Raw genomic sequence first — 21,445 nt, 5'->3', positions numbered from 1 at the left:
TTGTTTTCACAACATAATTTTTTTCTTTATTATTATTATTATTATTGAACCAGCTTTTGAGAACAGGGAGCCAGAAATAGCACATCTAAAGTGGTTGTTGTTAAGCCTCAGGTCTGTAAATAACAGTGAAACCATTCAGCTTTGATGATGATGATCATCATCATCCCAAGCTACCATAAAAGCCCCCATGAGCCCTCATTTCGTTAAGTGGCTAAATACCTCAAGACACTTGACCATATAATTGTTGGTTTTATTTATTTATTCATTCAGATGTTACAAAGCAATGGTTACTTTATTCCTTCCTTCCTTTTGCTTCAGTCATTTGATTGTGGTCATGCTGGAGCACCACCTTAAAGAGTTTTAGTCAAAGACATTGACCCCAGTGTAAGCATAGTACTTATTCTATCAGTCTCTTTTGCCAAGCTGCTAAGTTACAGGGACATAAACATACCAACATCATTTGTCAAGATACACACACGGTGGGTTTCTTTCAGTTTCTGTCTACAAAATCCACTCATGTGGCTTTGGTTGGCCCAAGGCTATAGTAAGAGACTCTTGCCCAAAGTGCTATGCAGTGGGACTGAACCCAGAACCATGTAGTTGGGAAGCAAGCTTCTTGCCATACAGCCATGCCTGCATCTGTATTCACTTTATCAAAAATATAGCATACATACATCTATTTTGCATGGAGAAAGAGAGAGATGAGGTTTGCGGCATTCCAGCCCCTCTCTAACAACGTATTGCTGTTTGCTAACTATATAACCCTGTTTTCTTCCATCATACTCTTGTTCCTTCCACCCATTCTGGTCTCTCTAATATCATCCTTTCTCTCCAACTCCTCTCCTAAGTCACCTATGCAAATGCGCACACCTTTGCATATTGAGTTCTCTCTATACCTACATTTACTCCACTCTCCTCATGTTTGTAACGCTCATTTCTAGGCTTTCTGTTCTCGTTATTCCCATTCCAAATTTAGATCTACCGTAAAGTAGTAAGCTAAACAGAGAAAATATGGGGCTATGAGGGATCCTTCAAGCTCTGTCTTACCAAGGATTATGCAACTCCACTAGTGTTGGTGCCACAACAAAATGCACCTAGTACATTCTGTAAAGTAGCAAGTATTTGAAGGACATCCAGCTGTGGAATCAAATGATAGATACAAGCAGACTTTGGGAACTATAGCCCTTTATGGGAAGCAACTCAGACTGTGACGGCCCATCCAACCCATACCAGCATGGAAAGCAGACATAAAATGATGTTGATTCAGAAACCTTGCCAAATCAGAATGGGGCCTGGTGCAGCCTTCTGGCTTGCTAGTCCTTTGCCAAACTGTCCAACTCATGCCAGCATGGAAAGCAGATGTTAAACAATGATGATGACAGTTTGACAAGGCTGGCTCTTTGAATTCCAGACAAGGTCCAGTAAGTGGCTTCCCCTCAACCCAGCTTCACCCATAATATCTGTGATATCCATACAAATATCAATAATTACTTATCTCAAATGATGATGGTAACTTGACCTGCTACAAAGAGGAGCCAGATTTTTTTCAGATCACAACACCTCGGCCATGCTGGGGCACCCAAAGATTAAATAGAAGATAGAGCATTATTTCCTTAATTTTCATTTAACTTCTGGAACAATTCATATGCAATCCATATCTAAATATTCCTAACTTCAGTGTGTGTGTGTGTTAGCACATGTGTATGAGTTAACATGAGTAAGAATGTATGTGTGTGTGTGTGTGTGTGAGTATATTAGCATGTGTGAGTGTATTAATATATTAGTATGTGTAAGCAGGTTAACATTGTGTATGTCAGTATTACTGTGTGTATAAAGAGAGTGCATTAGCTTTTATGTATGTTTAATGTGTTAGCATGTGTGTTTGCAAATTAGCATAAATGAAAGTATGTGTTAGAGAGAAGGAGAGAGAGTGGATGCATTAACCTGTATGTTATGTTTGATGTGTTAGCAAATGAGAAATTATGCATTAGTATAAGTGTTAACGTTGTTGTATGTGTGTATGAAAGAGAGAGAGAGTGAAGGAGAAAGAGAGTACGTTAGGTTTTATGTGAGTTTAATTTTACTGTCAATAGATTTCAGTAAATTTAGTGCCTGTTCTATGGAACGAAAAAACCACAAAGAAGCAGAAAGGTCACCAATATATTTAAAATCTTGTTTAAGTGTTTGCCATGTCAATGTTTGGCAGCGTGTCAACAATCTTGCATTACTCCTATAAGTGTGTTCAACAGAAAAAAAAAAGTGGACACAGATGTTTAAAAAAATAAGGCATACATAAAAAAAATAGCAACACAAGCTAGATAAACATTGACTATAAAAGCTGGTGTTGAACTCTGAGAAATGAAGATTAAAAATGAAAAAAATTGTAAGCGATAAAATAGTATGACAATTCCCTAGGTGGTTACCTATAACAACACAGAATGACTTGAGTGACCAAACGTGCATATTTTGGCAAGATGTACATAGAGAGACAATAACATGTCCATGCAGGCTTAAGGAGGGGCAACCTGTAGATATACTCACATCAGCCTGCGGTATAGAATGACAGTTGATTGTTGGTAGGGTAACCATGCCAACAGACATAGACCGTCGTTTATGGGCCTGCTTCCAAGGAAAAGAGAAGGGGTCGAGGGGGGAAAAAACAACAAATATATATATATGGTATATATATGCATAAAATAACAAAACGGTCTTCTTTAGAAGAAATGAGAACATTCACCCATCAACTTATTAACCCTTTTGTTACCATATTTCTGTGGAGAAGCACTGCCTTTATTCTTCAATCTATTTTGAAAATAAAGAATTTAGTAAAATAACTGTCATAAATAAAATGATGTTCACATCATATATAAACAGGAAACTTTGATGGAAGGTTTTAATTTATTTCACTTTAAGACCAGAAGTTTGTATCGGTGAACCGCAAGTGATCTCAAGCAGATAGGTATCAAAAGGGTTAAGAAAGTGGGTGAGAAACACCCCCGCCAAAAAATAATTTCAATGTTATTTCTGAAATACAATAAGAGACATAGAAATGATGACATGCCTTTAACATAACAAAAAATCTGTCCAAAAAGAAACCATACTTTTAAAACAGTGCTCCAGCTGGCCAGCTCTGTGTTGAGGACTGAAGCACTTTTGACCTTCAATGTGAGAATAACCATGCCATGGATCAGTTAGTCAGCAGTAAACATGTGTTAGAGTAAATATGTCCAGTGAAACTTCGCAATTAGCCTCATGTTGAACAACGAAAAATTTGGAGGATATAGTGACTATTTACACACATATAAGTCACATTCCTAATTTAGTGTTAAATTTTATATAATTTTTTTTCATAGTTTTATCTGTGCCCCATGTATAAGTCACACTGCAGTTTTTTTTCCCCAATTAAAATCAAGTATAAAATATTGTGATTTATACAGGAATATATATGGTATACATGGTAATCTTTCAGTATACTGTGTTTAAAAAATGAATAAAAATTAAAGGGGAAATAACAAGGGGAGGGTATGTGCACTCAAAGTGATTGTGCATCAGGAGAACTTTGTAGACCCGACAAATAACGATGTCCATATGCAAAATGTGGAGAATATGTGGATGCAGTTAAAAAGAAAATTATGGCATCAATTTGGAATGTCAGACAATTTATTTATTTCATATTTACCTGAGTTTACATGGAGGAATTCTGTACCAAAGAAACAGACTTTTGTTCACGTTTTGGTGGCTATAGCCAATGTGTACATTATTTAACAGTAAGTTGACTTATTTATCTACCCTTGTTGTTATTTCCCCCTTTAATTTTTATTTAATTTATTAAATACCATATACTGAAAGGTTACCAGTATACACAAATGCCATGAATGATGCTAGTATTTCAAATCAGTGAGAACATTCATTGAAGACGATTCCAAATCTGGACGACACTTTTGATGTGTGCTGTGATCCACATAAAGCATCATCTGACTGGCAACAGAAAGGGCATCTGGTCACAGAAAATCTGCTTCAATGAATTCTGTCTAATCCATGCAAGCATGGAAAAGTAGATATTAAAATAATCTCAATGACATTTACTGACAGATGGACAAAATGTCTCAAGTCGCAGTCAGTCAGGAGCTGCTTGATTGATCGAATGCTGTTGAAACTTTGCAAAAAGTATAACAGGTGATGAGCAGCAAGTGTAAGTGGATGCGCAATGGCCCAGTGGTTAGGGCAGCGGACTCGTGGTCAGAGGATCGCGGTTTTGATTCCCAGACCGGGCGTTGTGGTGACCCCTGTTGTACTCTTTCCTCCAACTTTCTCTCACTCTTTCTTCCTGTTTCTTATCCCCGACTTCCTATGCAGCCGCTGAGTTGACCCGTTTTCTCTTCTGCGGGTCTTACGAATAGCAACAACGGTGTCAAAACAAAATGACAGTTGTTACAGCAAGCTGAATCATTGCTACTGCACACGAGAAAGTGAATCATGGTTGCACCAACATTAAAGCCATGTTGATGGTTGTGTTTTTGATTGGAATGGCATCATTTATCACAACAGTCAATAAAGAGGTTTACTTGGATGACATGAAGCATTCAAGAGGCAATGCCAAGGAAGATGCTTGAGGTATGGACTGAGAAAAACAGGATGCTGCACTGCAAAAATGCACCAACTCATAGGTCACTCCTTGTCCCTGACATTTTGGCAAACCACGAGATGACTCACCTCCAAGCTGACCGTCCATCCAGATTTGACCAAAGCAGACATTTTTGTTGAAATCTACCCAAAAAGGTCACCAATTGCACATGAGAGAAGAGATCACCAAAAATTTTCTAAGAGAGGCTGTTTGCTAAGTAGCTTGCTTACCAACCACATGGTCCGAGGTTCAGTCCCACTGTGGGTACCTTGGGAAAATGTCTTCTACTATAGCCATGGGCCAACCAAAGCCTTGTGAGTGGATTTGGTAGACGGAAACTGAAAGAAGTCCGTCATATATATGTGTGTGTCCCACCATCGCTTAACACCTGATGTTGGTGTGTTTATGTCCCTGTAACTTAGCAGTTTGGCAAAAGTGACTGATAGAATAAGTACTAGGTTTACAAAGTATAAGTCCTGGGGTTGATTTGTTCGACTAAAGGCAGTGCTCCAGCATGGCCACAGTCAAATCACTGAAACAAGTGAAAGAATAAAGAACTGTGCACTATCTCTGAAACCTCTAAAAATTCTTTCCAACAACAGAAAAAGTATTGGGAGCAATGTGTCCCAAAAGTGGAGGAAACCGTTTCTGAGGAGGTATAGGTGTGGCAAGAAGTTTGCTTCCCAACCACATGAAACTAGGTTCAGTTCCACTGCATGGCACCTTGAACAAGTGTCTTTTACTATAAACCCTAGCTGACCAAAGCCTCGCAATAGGATTTGGTAGATAGAAACTGAAAAGAGCCTGTCATGTATATATGTCATCATCATACAAACGGTGTTCTCTGTTACCAAACTTCCTTGAAAACACATCTGGAAACAGATGACAGTTGGGGACAGTAAGAGCATCCAACTGTAGAAAATTTACTTCAACAAATTTCATCCAACCCATATGAACACAGAAAAGTGGACTTTAATTTTAAGTAAACAAATTTGTTTATGTTTGGACAGACTTTGTATTAACATTTATATTACATTAGTTGGAAAGATCAGCAGTTTAAATATCTGTATTTAAAAAAGAAACAGCATTTGATATTTTAACTACATTTAATTATTTTCAAGTTTCAATACATTTAACCTTTCTGTTACCATATTTCTGTCAAAATACACTGTTTCAATTAATTACAAATTTAACGGAGAATTTAATAAAGTAACTGTAAAGCTAGATTTTGGAAAATAAATTAAGGTAGAATGTTGATGGAAGATTTTAATTTAAATCACATTAAAACAGTGAATTTGTATCACAGAACCTGGGGTGGTCTGAGACAGGTTAGTATCAAAAGGGTCAAATAAACATATTTGCCATTACTACTTTTAAGCACAGGTACATTAGTAAATAAGTAAATCTTCAAAACACATCTTGCCATAAAAAAAAAGATAATGTAGTCCAAATGTATACAGTTCATGAAAAAAACAAACAAAAAATAAACAAAACAAAGAAAAACAAAAATGGTATAGTCACGGGTTTGATAGCTTTAACTCATAAATCAGTTCTATCGACTATGACAAGGGGTTAACCAACAGATTAACATATCGTTAAGTAATGTCTACAAAAAGTTAAGCTCTCAATTCTTAGATATTATTTGCTGGGCTTGAAGTCTCAAATTGATATATTTATCTTCTCTATATTGATATATTGATCTTCTCCAATAAATGCTAAATGATGAAAAACAAAACATCGTCTCCAGCTAATTTGATATTGTAAAACAATGGAAATGCCAGCTTGCAAAACAGAAACCATCTGGTTAGGATAGAAGCAGTGCAAAAATGGAAATCAATTGACTGAGAACCAGAGTTGACAGATTCAAGATGATACTCTACAGAGTAGATGCAGCTCTTTTAATGATATCATGTGGATCTGATATGGGGGCATGAGAGTACAAACTAAGGACCACTAACTTCATGAATAGGAACCATGAAAGGATCTTAATAGGGATAGGCCAATCTTATCTCAACATGAAAATACACAATGCTACTCACACCAAGAAAACATCATCATGCCATAAGCTTTTTAATTGTGAGCAGCACTTAGCTAAAGAGCCTCAAAAGGAATTCAACTTTTGGGTCTCACCTCTTCCAGTAAAAGCCTATCCTTAATATAGAAAGGACTGCATCCCTAAAACTGGCTCTTCTCTCCAGAGCTAGAAGATACTTCAGACCCCAATAATTACTGATACTATGCAAAGCTCAGGTGATGTCTACAGTGGAGATCAATGGGATTGAGGCGAAGAGACTGATGCAAGCAACGGCAAAGAGCTTGATGCACAATGATGGTGAGGAGATTGATGCAAACAACAGTAAGATTGATGTGGAAAACAGACTGATGAGGAGGATGGTGAGCTTGATGCAAATGATGCTCAATTTGATCTTCTGTATGTCAATGTTTATAGAAAAAATGTCAACAGAGGGGGAGATTATAGAGGAAAGATTGATTAATATATACATCTTTACAGTGTCAGTTTATCAGATAGATGGGGGAAGAAGTAGGATGCAGACTGCTAGTTCAGAGGAATGAAGGATGTTGTAGCAGCAATAGAAGAGTCAGAGAGAGAGAAAAAAAAAACAGAATGCCTTGGTCTACATGCTAGTAATTGTAGTGTGCTGACGAATGACTGGCTCTTTTGACAATCAGCCAAACGCCCTTTGTTCTCAAAACATTTTAGAAGATTTGAATATGTGGTAGTAACACCATTCCACAGAGCTGAGAAGCGCTCCAATGTGGGTCAACGACTGATTAGAACTGAACTATTTCATGGCCTGTTAACAGGAAGCCTAGGTTTGGGGATGTGGAAGGAAAGTTACTGTGAACTGTTATGCAGCATTTTAATATCATACAGCAGAAAGAAATGTAGCATGGCTTTCACTAATTCTAGTTTACTTAACATCAAACTGGTTGATTTATATGACACAAGATGATGAAACTGATCAAAATTGTAAACTATCATCACCATCACCATTCTAACAGCAACTTTTCCATGTTTGCATGGGTCAGAGCTTTTTGAGGTAAATTTTATGCAGGCTGGATGCCATTCCTGTTGCTAACACTCACTTGTTTCTCCAAGCAAGGTAATAGTTCTCCTTGGCCAGACATATTTCCAAAGGATGGAAATGAATGACACTGCTTGTATAGAAAAGACACCCATTTACAATTTATCACACGATGTCAAAACAAGGAGACACAAAATAGGCTTTGTTCAACCTGGAACTGTAGTAGAAAACACTTGCCCAAGATGCCATGCAGTGGGACTGAACTTGAAACCATGTGGTTAGGAAGCAAACTTCTTAATCACAGTCATGTTTGACATAATGGAATGTGTAAAGTATTTGCTGCAAGATTCTGTTTCTCTCAATAGATTTTGTGTATTGACCCTTTAGCATTCACATTATTTTGAATTAATCATGATGCGATTGCTTAGTTTTAGAAAGACATTGTAGGATAGGTGTGAGAGTCCATATCTGGCCAGTTTTAACATAAAACTGGTTGAATATTTAACCCTTTAGTATTTAAACCGGCCATATCTGGCCAAAATAGCTAATCTGTTTTATGTTCAAACTAACTAGATCCAGGCTCTCACACCTACCCTACAATGTTATTCTACATTAAGTAATTACACCATCAAGATCTTTAAGATATGAGATAATGCATGATTAATTCAAATCAATGGGAATCAATAGGCATTATGATTGATTGAATAATCTGAACACTAAAGGGTTAAGCTGGATATGGCTGGTTTGAATGATAAAGGGTTAACCCATGCAGGGTTTAGCTGCATTTCACATCAGCAGACTAGGAGTATATTAAAAATAAATGTACACAACTTTATATAGACCCTCACTGTTATACAGCACACAGCAATATATATATTGTTTGGTGTTTCCTACATATAAAAGCAAAAGTTTGAGTCCATCTCCATATGACAGAGACAGTACATGCTACATTTAAACCAGTCATATCCAGCCCAAGTAATCTACCTGATTTATGTTCGATCCAGCCTCTCACACCTACTCTACAATGTTATAGTAAAAATAAACAATCTCCTCATTGAAATTCTGAAGCCACAAGATAATGGATGATTAATTCAAGACAATGTGAATAAAAAAGCATTACTTTTGACAGAGTAATATGAATGCTAAAGGGTTAATCTAGTGCAAATAATTTATTGGTTTTATGTTTAAACCAGTTAGATCCAGCCTCTCACACCTACCCTACAATGTTATTCTAAAATTAAACAATCACTTCATCAAACTCTTGAAGATATGAAACAATGCACAAATAATTCAAAAGTGAATCAATAAGCTCTGTATTTGATAGTATCTGAATGCTATAGGGTTAAAAGCCTTCAGTATATCACTGCCGAAACACATACATGCATGCTATAGGTACACCATCACTGTTTCTAAACAGCAGTTCTCCTATAGTTGTTAAAAATATAAATAATTTTTAAAAAAACCTGACATAAAAGTCTCCATCTTTCCACTTGTTTATTGTCTGGATTTCGTTTAACAGTCAAGTGCACACATGATCCTGAGAGGTAGTAAATTGATAACTTCTAAAATAGGTAGTAAGTGGTTAATTCGACACCACCAGGAACTGAACTTAGACAAATCAAGTTAGAGTTCCTGAGTATCTGAGACTGACATTGGAACAAAAGAGAATGGGGGGAGGGAGGTTGAAAAAATTGAGACAAAAATCAAAAGATGGCACAAAAGAAATCAATTGCTGAAACAGCACCAAAAAATTGTAGGACAACACATTACAGAGAGAGGGGGGAGAGAGAGAAAATGAAGGAAAAAATAAGAGACAGAAAGGAGGAAAATGTGTTTGAGATAGATAGATAGAAAGCAAAGAATGAAAGGAGCAGGATGTGCATGTGAGTAACCATGAATGAGAAAGGGATTATGTAGGGATTCATGAGATTATATGCAATGACTGCATGCCTGTATATACAACATAAGTGTGTCTGTAGAGAGAAATGTATGCATGTCAAAGTGTATGTAGCCCAGTGTAAAGTGTGGTTGGCATCACATGACCCACACATACAGTCCTGGCTGGTAAGTAATTAGAATGAGTAAATACAACAAACAACAAAAAAATCCACTTCATGCTAGATGATGATTGCATAAATGCACTCCCCAAAAAGTCCCAAGGTAATTTAGAAAAAAATACCTAGATACATTGCAAAAATCTATGAGCAAAGAAGAGCTGCTTTCACTATCAATAAGGGATCCCACATATAGAGAGAAAATGATAACAAAAGTTGGATTTCTAGACATAGGCATAGGAGTGGCTGTGTGGTAAGTAGCTTGCTTACCAACCACATGGTTCCGGGTTCAGTCCCACTGCGTGGCACCTTGGGCAAGTGTCTTCTACTATAGCCTCGGGCCGACCAAAGCCTTGTGAGTGAATTTGGTTGATGGAAACTGAAAGAAGCCTGTCGTGTGTGTGTGTGTGTCTGTGTTTGTCCCCCAACATCGCTTGACAACGATGCTGGTGTGTTTATGTCCCCGTAACTTAGCGGTTCGGCAAAAGAGACCGATAGAATAAGTACTAGGCTTACAAAGAATAAGTCCTGGGGTCGATTTGTTCGACTAAAAGGCGGTGCTCCAGCATGGCCGCAGTCAAATGACTGAAACAAGTAAAAGAGTAAATGCTCAGCTCTGAAGGATTGTGCTTCAGCATGGCACAAGCAACGATGATTTACAAACAAACACCTCCCCACCAAAAACATATCTTGGTATACTTTCTTTCAATTATGTGTAACAAAAAACTGCAGATACCAGGGAACTTCAGCTTCTATTCACTCCTAACTTAGTATATCAATTTAGCATCATCATTTAACTCCAGGTCTCATGCTGGCATGAGTAAGACGGTTTGAAGACTGTATCTTAGTCCAACATCTGATTTAGCATGATTTCTATGGCCAGATACCTTTCATAACATCAAGCACTTTACAGAATGGACTGGATACTTTTTCCTTGTGGTACCAGAGCCAGTGAGATCACTATGCAGCTAGTAAGACTAAGATCCCCTTCAACTGAGTTGGGGCTACAGAAGAGGAAGTGGAATGGGATTGCACCTAGAAAGTTCCCCTCCGAAGCACAGATCCAGGCAAGGACCAGCAGTTGCCCATGCATACCAGCCTCCTCTGTCCCCTGACGTTATGAAAGGCAAAGGCTGATACAACTTAGTACCAGTGATGTTGCAACTCATCTCTACAGCTGAGTGAATTGGAGCAACGTGAAATAAAGTGGCTTGCTCAAGAACACAACACAGCCTGGTCAGGGAATCGAACTCACTACTTCATGATTCAGAGCCTGACACTAACCACTAAGCCACGCACCTTTGCCATAGTAATTGTAGTTTTAAGTATATTTTTTTCCATAGAACCAGTTTGTCAAAAACAGTAAGTAAATAGCTGACAAACAGGTTGAAGGATATTCTGCATGTGTAAAAGACACACATTTGTGGCATAAATAAATAACAGAATACCCTAATAAAAAGAAAGATAAACAAACTGATACTTAAGCACTTTGAACTCATCCTTACTGTCCCTCTAAGCAGACTTCATTGTAAAATACTGTTAATGTATTAGGTTGTACCGAAAATAATGGCCACGCTAAGTGTTGTGTTTTGAAACGCGATTTTATCATAGTATTTTAATGATATTTTAGGTGAATTTCAACATACTTAATAACTGATGTATGCTCTTTAACAATTTTCTACTTATTTCAGACAGAAAACATTCTTGAAGCATAGGTGCAGAGATTTACTGCAGTCAACTTACTGAAATGCATGCTCACTTGCAAAAAAAAAAAAATTGCATTGGTGAATCGGCATGGCCCAATTCTGCTCCACGATAATGCAAAGTCACATGTTGTAAGAATGACGCTGCAGAAACTCACAGACTTGGGATATGAGACTTTACCACATCCTCCTGATCTTTCACCCACTGACTACCATTTTTTAATCATTTAAACACGTTTTTAAGCAATAAAACTTTCAGGTCCAAACCAGAGGTGGAATCATCATTCAAAGATTTCTTAGCATCAAAGCCAATAAGTTTTTATTGACAAGGCATAAATAATCTCATTGATCGATGGCAGAGATGCACAGATGTTCAAGGCTCATACTTTGACTAATCAAAACATTTCTATCGTTAATTTTTCCAGAATAAAATTGTTTCTGAAATCGGCCATTATTTTTGGAACAACCTAATACTTCTTAAGATATATTTATTTCAGAAAAAGATGTCATAACTAAATGTTTTTTGCTGTATTCCTTTGTTTCAGACATTTAACTGCAGTCATGCTGGAGCACTGCCTTCAAGGGTTAGTTGAACAAGTCAACTCCAGGACTTACTTTTTAAAGCCTAGTACTTATTCTATCGACCTCTTTTGCCAAACTGCTAAGTTTTGGGGGTGTCAAACAGTGACAAGAAGACAAACACACACAGGCTTCTTTCAGTTTCTATTTACCAAATCCACTCACAATACTTTGGTCAACCTGGAGCTATAGTAGACACTTGCCATAAGTACCACGCAGACAGAGTGAACCTGGAACTATGTGGTTGGAAAGCAAGCTTCTTGTCACACAGCCATGCCTCCTTTTTTTTTTTTTTTAATAATGACCCTATTTAATTCTTAAAATACAATTAATTTAACCTTTCAAAGCGTGGAGTCTATGTAAAAATATTAAATCCATTACTGTAGACCAGAACAAAACTAAAATTATATTGCAATAAATGTCATCACAAATTAGATGAGTCACTGTAGCTCAAATAGGATATTTTAAATGACTAGGAAAGGAAACTGAGCTGCTGGCCAGATTCAAAAATACAAAAATTAGAATTATGAGTGGTTGAGAAGTGAACTTCTCAACCACTCATAATTTAATAGGATCACTCCAGCTTAGCACAAGAATCTTCATTGGGAAACTACCTTGCTTGGAATTAGGTGAGGGTTGGTGACAGGAAGAGCATCTGGTCATAGAAAACCTACCTTAGCGAGTTCCATCCAATCCATGCAAGCATGGAAAAGTTGGACATTACAACACAATGAAGATGATGGGATAATGTTACCTGATAAATGAACTGCAGTAAATAAATGATTTTTTTTCTTTTGTTAATACAGAACTTTATAACTTACGTTGTCTAGACTGAGAACAGAAGAAGAAGGAGACTGTATGACAGTTCCCATGAAGTTTTTTGATGTACTAGCACCGTCTTGGGGTTCTGCTCCGAGTGACCAGCTCGACAAAGATGTATTGAGGGCTTTGGCACGACTTTTAACAAGCATTTCGTTTTTCACAAGAAATTTTCTTATCTCTCTTCTGTTAAGTCCTCGTATTCCAAAGATTAACTGAAAATATAAAATAACAACATTAATAATAATAATAATGATAATTCTTTTATTGGCCACAAGGGCTAATATAAATCAAAACATTAAAGGACAACACAAGACAATATACAAAGGATTTTGCACAAAAAAAAAAAAATCTGTGTAAACATTTGATAATAAAAATGTGACAAGTAAAATCTCCCAATGGGGGAAGCACTTCAAAGGTTACTCGTGGAAAAACCCATAAAAGCCACAGGTGCCTGATCAACAGAGCAAGAGCCTTTCTTTTATACTTTTTTTTTACAGGTATATTTTCAGAATTGGTCCAACCATACTGGCCATTTTTTCGACGTTCACCCACCTTTCAACAAATTTGCTACAAGCCAACACACCCCTCTCTACCCACACTTTACTTTTCCAATGGAACTTAAAGCTGATGAGGCTTTGGCCAAAGAGGAAAGTGTCTGACGTTAGCCCTTTCAAATGAGTCCACCATACTACTTCTTTCTCTACAGCCACCAGACAAATGAAAATTGCCTTCCCCTCCTAATTAAAGGAGGCCAGCAGGGCAATCTTCACTATGGATTCGGCTGATAACTGGATCAGTAATGCTTGGGCACGGGATGAGTATGTGCAGAACGGTTTCGTTGCTCTGAGCAGACCTTGGGCAGGTCCAACTGATGGCACTTCCGCACCTGTAAAGTTTATCTTGGACAGGCAGTACCTCTCGTTAGCACTTCCTCTTGGCCAATTTCTGGGTGAGATTGGCCACCCTGTTTGTCACCTCATCCCAGTTTTTCTCCACCTGGAGGTCTGGACCAAACCAGACCCCGAGCAATTTAACTGGACCGTCTGTCCAGCACCCTACAACATTGTTGGACTGCATAGACTTGCCTCTCTAGGTGCTGAGTTGCAAACCCACCAACTTCTCTGCATTAATTTTGGCTCCTGTCACCACTTCGTACTCGTTTAGTGTTACTAATCAGGTCAATATGCCTGTGGCTCAACACTGTCATGGTGATGTCGTTGGCATGGACAGACATGCTCTTCCCGCAGCCTAGATCACATAGGACACCCCTCAAAGCCTTCAACTCCCACAGTAACGGCTTGAGAGTCAGTAGGAGGAGATAGGGCATCCTTGGTGGACTAAGCGCAAGATGCCAAATGGCTCTGACAGGTGACTTTTCACTTGTATAATCAAGCAGGTGCTGCTGTACAAAGCAGTGATCCACTCACAGAAGACCAGACCGAAATCGGCTGCCTTGAGAATAGTTGCCAAGTATCGATGGTCGACCCTATCAAAGGTTTTATGCTGATCTAAATTGATCAAAGCCCCACCCGTGCCAGCTCACAAATTTGCGGTCTGTGTGGCCAACTAAGTGAAATTGTGGATACCCTATGCTCTCCTATCTACTGGCCTACAGAAAACTGTCTAGGTACAATCTAGATGACCTGATGCGATTTGTCCAAGTCCACATTGGCACATTCAGGTTATCTAGTCGATATCTGTCAGACAGTTGAAAGCGTCTGAGAAGGTTGGTGAGGCTTTTGCACCCCCTCTACAATCAGATGCTCCCATGCCCACCCAACTGAAATGTTTGTCTAAGACAGCATTCCAATTCCCAACTAGCACTAAAGTGCAAGACGTACCCATGAAAACCTCCAATTACTTGAAATAATCCGACTACCCTGCCCCTGTCGGAGTATAAGTAGCCACCAATATGAAGGCACCGCTGTCACTACTGTTCACATCCAGGAAGATTGCTTTTACTTTCAAATCCAGGCCTTTCCAGAATAGCACTGCAGTACCACCACTGCCCGCTCCTGGCCGACACAGAGATAGAAAAATCTCATATCCATCAAAAAGGGCTGCAAGTTCCAGCAGGTTGGAGAGCCTGGCTTCGCTAATGGCTGCTACATCCACACAGGTCGTTTTAGAGGTGACCTTGTTTCCAAGACTACCCAAGGCCCCTCACATTTATGCTCTCGATTCTGAGCACTACCATGTCAAAAAAGATTTACACATATGCTCATACATCATACACAACTAAATCGGACAAATTTCATGGTTTCATTTCATTGACACGATGATCTTTTGAGTTTACCGAATGGTATCGATCAAACTCAGTTTTTGAGCACAAATCCAAAATAATTCCTCCTTTATTAAAACAATAAAATATGAGTTGAGGAGAGATCCGACTGCTTATTCTAGAAGTTCGAATATCTAATATAAAGCCGCCATTTTGTGACACAAATGAAACCGAGGGTTAAACCATGAATAATGTTATCAAATGGTTTATCACTGTACTTTGTTGGTCCTAAATATGCCTGGGATATTCCTTAGTTTTATATTGTCAGTCGGTTATTGTTATCTGAAAGGATTCATTCCCAAACAAGCAGCTACCACATTTTGTTTTCTCATTTCTTTCAACTTGAATATGTGAGCAAGGTTTTAGGAAAAGACACTTTATATATTACAAGTGGAAAAGAAAGAAAAAAAAAAAGAAACGGTGGGTTAAAAATTTTCTTTTTAATATTTTTGTATTATACAACGTAAATTTAGATCCTGAATAATAAAAAAAAAATGGGAATTCCTTCGTTAAAGATCATATGATTTTAACATTTGTTGCTAGTAACGAAAGAATGCAATAATTTATTGAAAAAAGTGAATGAACCTAAGAAATGAAACTGAAACATGTTTTTCAACAAATTTCAGTTCGTAAAATTGTTTCGATACAATGGCACAGTTGTAATTTTAGTTTATAGCCCAGAAACAGAATGATGTACCGTAAAATTACGGTTTTTGGCGCGCTAGATAATTTCAAACGTTTGATATCTGAATGAAAATTATGAAAAACCTCAGTCAATGTTTATAACAAATTATTTATGAAACGAAAACCAATGTTTGGTTGGTAAATTTGGACAAGTACACCCGCACACAGTCCACTAAGAATAAGGGGTTTGCGACATATTAAGAGGTCAGGGTACTTGATTCCAGGCATAAAATCCTTGTTATTTTTTCTTAGTGAACCGCGTGCTGGTAAATTTTTACTATGCATTTAAAAAAAAAAAACGATTTTTCGCGTGGAACCAACTCCCCTGACCTCCTACTTTCTCGCAAATCCCTTATTTTGGTGGTTCAGAAAAAGGAGGAAGCCCCCCCCCATTTTTGGGAAATTTTTCTTTTTTTGTAAAAATTTACCGAAAAGTCTGTGATAATTTATGATTTATTATTAAAGGAACATGGATATGAAAGAAAAAAGTTATTTTAATTTGTACCAAGATTTGCAGAAAATGTCAGAGTCAATTCAAATTACTTTCAAATTGTGATCACAAACCGAAAGAATGCCAAATGCAAAAAAAAAAAAATCTTCGTAATTTTGAGAGGGGAGGTGGACCAAGTTGATTATATCGACCCCAGTACTTGGCAAGACTTCGTTTTGTACCACCAAACACCCTCTTTAAAATTTTTTTCTAGCTAGAATACGAATCTGCAAAAAATTTGGCAGAAATCGACATTTTGAAATTACTCCCCCCACCTTCTTCATTCTAAACTTTTTCAGAAATAGTTTTTTTTCTTCAAAATATGCGGAAAAATACGGAGATTATGATTCTCAAAAAATTTCCCCCAAAATTTGTAGTTAGGCTTAGAGAAAAAAGTGGAAAATGAAGAAATTTTAAGCAAAAATTTCAAAATGCCGATTTTGGGCAATTTTCCGGAATATTCGTATCCGAAAACGGGAGTTTTTGGTAAAAAAAAAAAAAATTGCGAGAAAATGGGGTGGGGGACGGGAGGAAGTCTTTCCCAGTACTTGACTGGTACCAATTTTATCGACCCCGAAAGGATGAAAGACAAACTTGTCCTCCACGGGATTTGAGCTAACAGCGTAAACAACCGAAAAATGCCGCTAAACGTTTTGTCCGACGCGCTAACGATTATGCATATTAGATACTGAAGTCCTAAGTAAACAGAAAGGCTAGTCACAACAAGACTCCCTTTGTAAAAGAATAAACATTGACCATTTCAAAACATGAATCAAACGTTTTTATACACCGATATGTCTATGTTTTTTTAACAAAAAATAAAGTGTCATATGAATTCATAGAATTACCTTATTTGTTTTGGCTTTCTCCTAAATGGAAACCCAATAATGTGGCTGTCAAATTTTGGGCGTATAGGAACAATTAATTTAAATCAGACATTAAAAAAAGGGGGCGTGGGGAATAGACGAGGTCCTTAGCATTGTCCTACTACAAGATTGAAAGACATGGTCCGAGATGAACACAACAAAAAAGTTACATAAAATTAAAAATCGAATAAAACGGTTTCCCTAAGATGTCTATCTCATCCATCCATGCCACACACTACAAATATGTATTACACACAAAAGAAACGCCAAGTTATCCAAGAAAAAAAAAAAATGTCCTACTAAATATATTTATTTACTTCTCTGATCTTGCTAGACGCAGGCTTTTTCCCTCTCATCTTCGAAAATTTCTTCTTCAACGGTTGTCTGTGTTTGAGCGCAGTTTTAACTCAGTTGATATCACTTCTGTACTTTCGCTGAGATCAAACAACCTTCTTCCTTTCCTCAGTATCAATCCCAACTCATTCACCTCTTTCTCTCCCCTTCCTTTATTTCTTTCTCTTTTCTTCCCCTCCCTTCCTTTCTTTCCCTCCCCCTCCCTTCCTTTCTTTCCCTCCCCCTCCTTCCTTTCTTTCCCTCCCCCTCCCTTCCTTTCTTTCCCTCCCTCTCTTTTTCTACCTTTATGTCTTTTCCTTTCTCTGTCTCTTTTCTCCCTCTGTCGTTTTAATACCTATCTCTTTACTACCCACAAGGGGCTAAACAAGGACAGACAAAGAGATTAAGTCGATTACATCGACCCCAGTGTGTAATTGGTACTTAATTTATCGACCCCGAAAGGATGAAAGGCAAAGTGGACCTCGGCGGAATTTGAACTCAGACGAAATACGGCTACGCATTTCGCCCGGCGTGCTAACGTTTCTGCCAGCTTTAATAATTGACTAATTAAAGCTACATAATTTAGTATTGTTAAAAAAAGGTTTTTTTGAAGACCCGAGGAACCCATAGCCTTAAAATACGGAATTGTCATGGTTGGAATGCTTGAGCAGGGTAGTTAGTGGCCCAAACAACAATTGTTGCCCATTCAACATGTACAAAACTGACACTAAACTACCAACATCAAGCCAAGGAGAAGCCTCTACACAGCAATTCGACATGCCGGAAATAACTGCCAATCACCCTAAAACCATACCGTACAACTGTGGTTAAGAATGTTTTTGACTTTGTGGTACACTAGAAATCATCACTGGCTCACTTTGTAAGGAGAGCTAAATTTTAAAAGGATCTTTTCGGTTTGAACGGCAGTTTTTAACATAATTTCTAGTAAGACACCACTAGAAAAAACTGCTGTTCAAACCGAAAAGATCCTTTTAAAAAACTGATTTGAAACTAAAAATATTGAAAACTATCACTTTCTTTATTTGGCAATCCATCGTTTTTGGTCTCGGAAAAGTAAACTATTTGCTCGGCAAATTATGTATAAAATTTACTTATTGCAGCTGAACAGTGAAAAACACCTTGTGTATGTAGATACACATACATAAATGTTTTGTTTTCACGAATCGCTTATCTCTGTATTTTTGTGTATTTATGTTTATGTGCATCTAAGCTGAAAAAGTGACGACATAAAATGGTTTTACGGAACTTGCCGAACAAATAGTTTCACTTTTCCGAGATAAAAAACGATGGATTGCTCTTTGTTTTATTAATCATGTAATAAATATATGGTACTTGTCTATTGTCGTGGTCCCGGTTTCTCACACGCGAATTCGCGCGCGCGCGCCAGACGTAGGTGCTCGATACTCGAGATCCTACGAGGTGACTTGCGCATGCGCAGTGCATAATTCGCGCATGCGCGTTAACCCCCCCCCTAAAAAAAAGGTGTTGGATTTCACTAAAAATATATGTGTGTGTGTGTGTATATAAACATTTTCAATTTTACACAAAAAATTACATAGTCGCTTTCCTCGCGGATTTACAGATAAATGAATTAATTACTATTTTACAGAATAAAATTAATGAATTAATTATATAAATTAAATAATTCTTGAAAATTAATTAATATTAATAATATTTTTTGAACAAAGTAAATAATTTATAAAACTTGGTTAATAATTTTTTTTACACAAACGCGAACGTATATAATTTGTGAAACTTTTTTTTTTTTTAAAGACGTATAATTTGGTAAACTTAATGAATTAATTTCTTCTCATCATCATCATCGTTTAACGTCCGTTCTCCATACCAGCATGGGTTGGACGGTTCGACCGGGGATCTGGGAAGCCAGAAGGCTGCACCAGACTCCAGTCTTATCTGGCAATGTTTCTACAGCTGGATGCCCTTCCTAACGCCAACCACTCCGAGAGTGTAGTGGGTGCTTTTTACATGCCACCCCACAGGTGCCAGGAGAGGCTGGCAACGGCCACGGTCGGATTGGTGCCAGTCGAGGCGGCTCTGGCATCGGCCACGATTCGGATAGTGCTTTTTACGTACCACCAGTCCAGGGGTCCTGGCATTTGCCGGGTGCCACACTTGCCCCAACATGTCTTCGCAAGCAAAGGGGGTTGGCGTGGGTGCCTGTCGTGGGATGAGGTTCGATATCAACTTCGCTTGCCTCAACAGGTCTTTGTGTATAAATGTATAAATTTTTCGCACTAAATTCTTTCCGTAGAATTTATCAAAAAACGCGCAAAATTATTCCGTAGAATTTATCAAATTAAAAAACGCAAAATTAATATATTTTTTGAAATTGCAAATTATTTAGAATATAAAACAAATGAAGTTAAATTTTAAAATAAATGTCATATACTTATACTCTGTAAGGTGCTGTGTTCACACTTCAATTTACTATTTTCTAGAAATGTTGCTTTTCTAATTGAAACAATTTTTCTCAATCTCCATTTAAAAGTCCATAATGCCTCTTGAGCCATATCAAAATGAACAACTTTGAATTACGCGGCGGTGGTGGTGGTGTGAGGTTCTAATTTTTTTTCTGATCTCTCTTTGCCCCCCTAGATGGAGGTGTGGTGGGGAGACAGATGAAAGATGTTTCATTCTCTTATATATATATATATATATATATATATTTCTTAAACCTACACGATATAGTCTATAAATTTGGGATGTTTTTGAAAGATAATATATTTTGTCATCAGAATAATATACTTTCTCACACTACAATAAGATATATTTATTTTAAATCGTTCATCTTTTCCCGCGACAACAAAAATGGGCGCGAAAATTTTTCTAAATATTAGCGGAATGAACAACTGAGATAAAGAGGGGGCAAAGAGAGATCAGAAAAAAAATTAGAACCTCACACCACCACACCACCGCCGCCGCCGCGTAATTCAAAGTTGTTCATTTTGATATGGCTCAAGAGGCATTATGGACTTTTAAATGGAGATTGAGAAAAATTGTTTCAATTAGAAAAGCAACATTTCTAGAAAATAGTAAATTGAAGTGTGAACACAGCACCTTACAGAGTATAAGTATATGACATTTATTTTTAAATTTAACTTCATTTGTTTTATATTCTAAATAATTTGCAATTTCAAAAAATATATTAATTTTGCGTTTTTTAATTTGATAAATTCTACGGAATAATTTTGCGCGTTTTTTGATAAATTCTACGGAAAGAATTTAGTGCGAAAAATTTATACATTTATACACAAAGACCTGTTGAGGCAAGCGAAGTTGATATCGAACCTCATCCCACGACAGGCACCCACGCCAACCCCCTTTGCTTGCGAAGACATGTTGGGGCAAGTGTGGCACCCGGCAAATGCCAGGACCCCTGGACTGGTGGTACGTAAAAAGCACTATCCGAATCGTGGCCGATGCCAGAGCCGCCTCGACTGGCACCATCCGACCGTGGCCGTTGCCAGCCTCTCCTGGCACCTGTGCGGGTGGCATGTAAAAAGCACCCACTACACTCTCGGAGTGGTTGGCGTTAGGAAGGGCATCCAGCTGTAGAAACATTGCCAGATAAGACTGGAGTCTGGTGCAGCCTTCTGGCTTCCCAGATCCCCGGTTCGAACCGTCCAACCCATGCTGGCATGGAGAACGGACGTTAAACGATGATGATGATGAGAAGAAATTAATTCATTAAATTTACCAAATTATATACGTCTGAAAAAAAAAAAAAAGTTTCACAAATTATATACGTTCGCGTTTGTGTAAAAAAAATTATTAACCAAGTTTTATAAATTATTTACTTTGTTCAAAAAATATTATTAATATTAATTAATTTTCAAGAATTATTTAATTTATATAATTAATTCATTAATTTTATTCTGTAAAATAGTAATTAATTCATTTATCTGTAAATCCGCGAGGAA

At 37.6% G+C, this 21,445-nt stretch overlaps 1 protein-coding gene across 3 annotated transcripts in view; it reads right to left on the bottom strand.

Annotated features, from left to right (window-relative positions):
• LOC115216587 (GTPase-activating protein skywalker-like) overlaps positions 1-21,445 on the bottom strand; it is a 95,150-nt gene that overhangs the window by 15,331 nt on the left and 58,374 nt on the right. Inside the window, exons 8-9 of one of the 3 annotated variants that reach the window (XM_036506875.1) lie at positions 12,829-13,041; positions 2,542-2,622 (exon numbers count right to left, since the gene is read on the bottom strand). In XM_036506875.1, coding sequence (XP_036362768.1) covers positions 2,542-2,622; positions 12,829-13,041 — 294 coding nt within the window. The remainder of the gene's footprint in view (positions 1-2,541; positions 2,623-12,828; positions 13,042-21,445) is intronic. The other 2 variants (XM_036506876.1, XM_029786054.2) reach the window with 2 other exon arrangements.

The sequence above is a fragment of the Octopus sinensis genome, linkage group LG10 (genome assembly GCF_006345805.1).
Source record: "Octopus sinensis linkage group LG10, ASM634580v1, whole genome shotgun sequence".
NCBI classification, from domain to species: domain Eukaryota; kingdom Metazoa; phylum Mollusca; class Cephalopoda; order Octopoda; family Octopodidae; genus Octopus; species Octopus sinensis.
The sequence above is the reverse complement of the archived record's forward strand: the minus strand, read 5'-3'. Positions and strand labels throughout refer to the sequence as shown.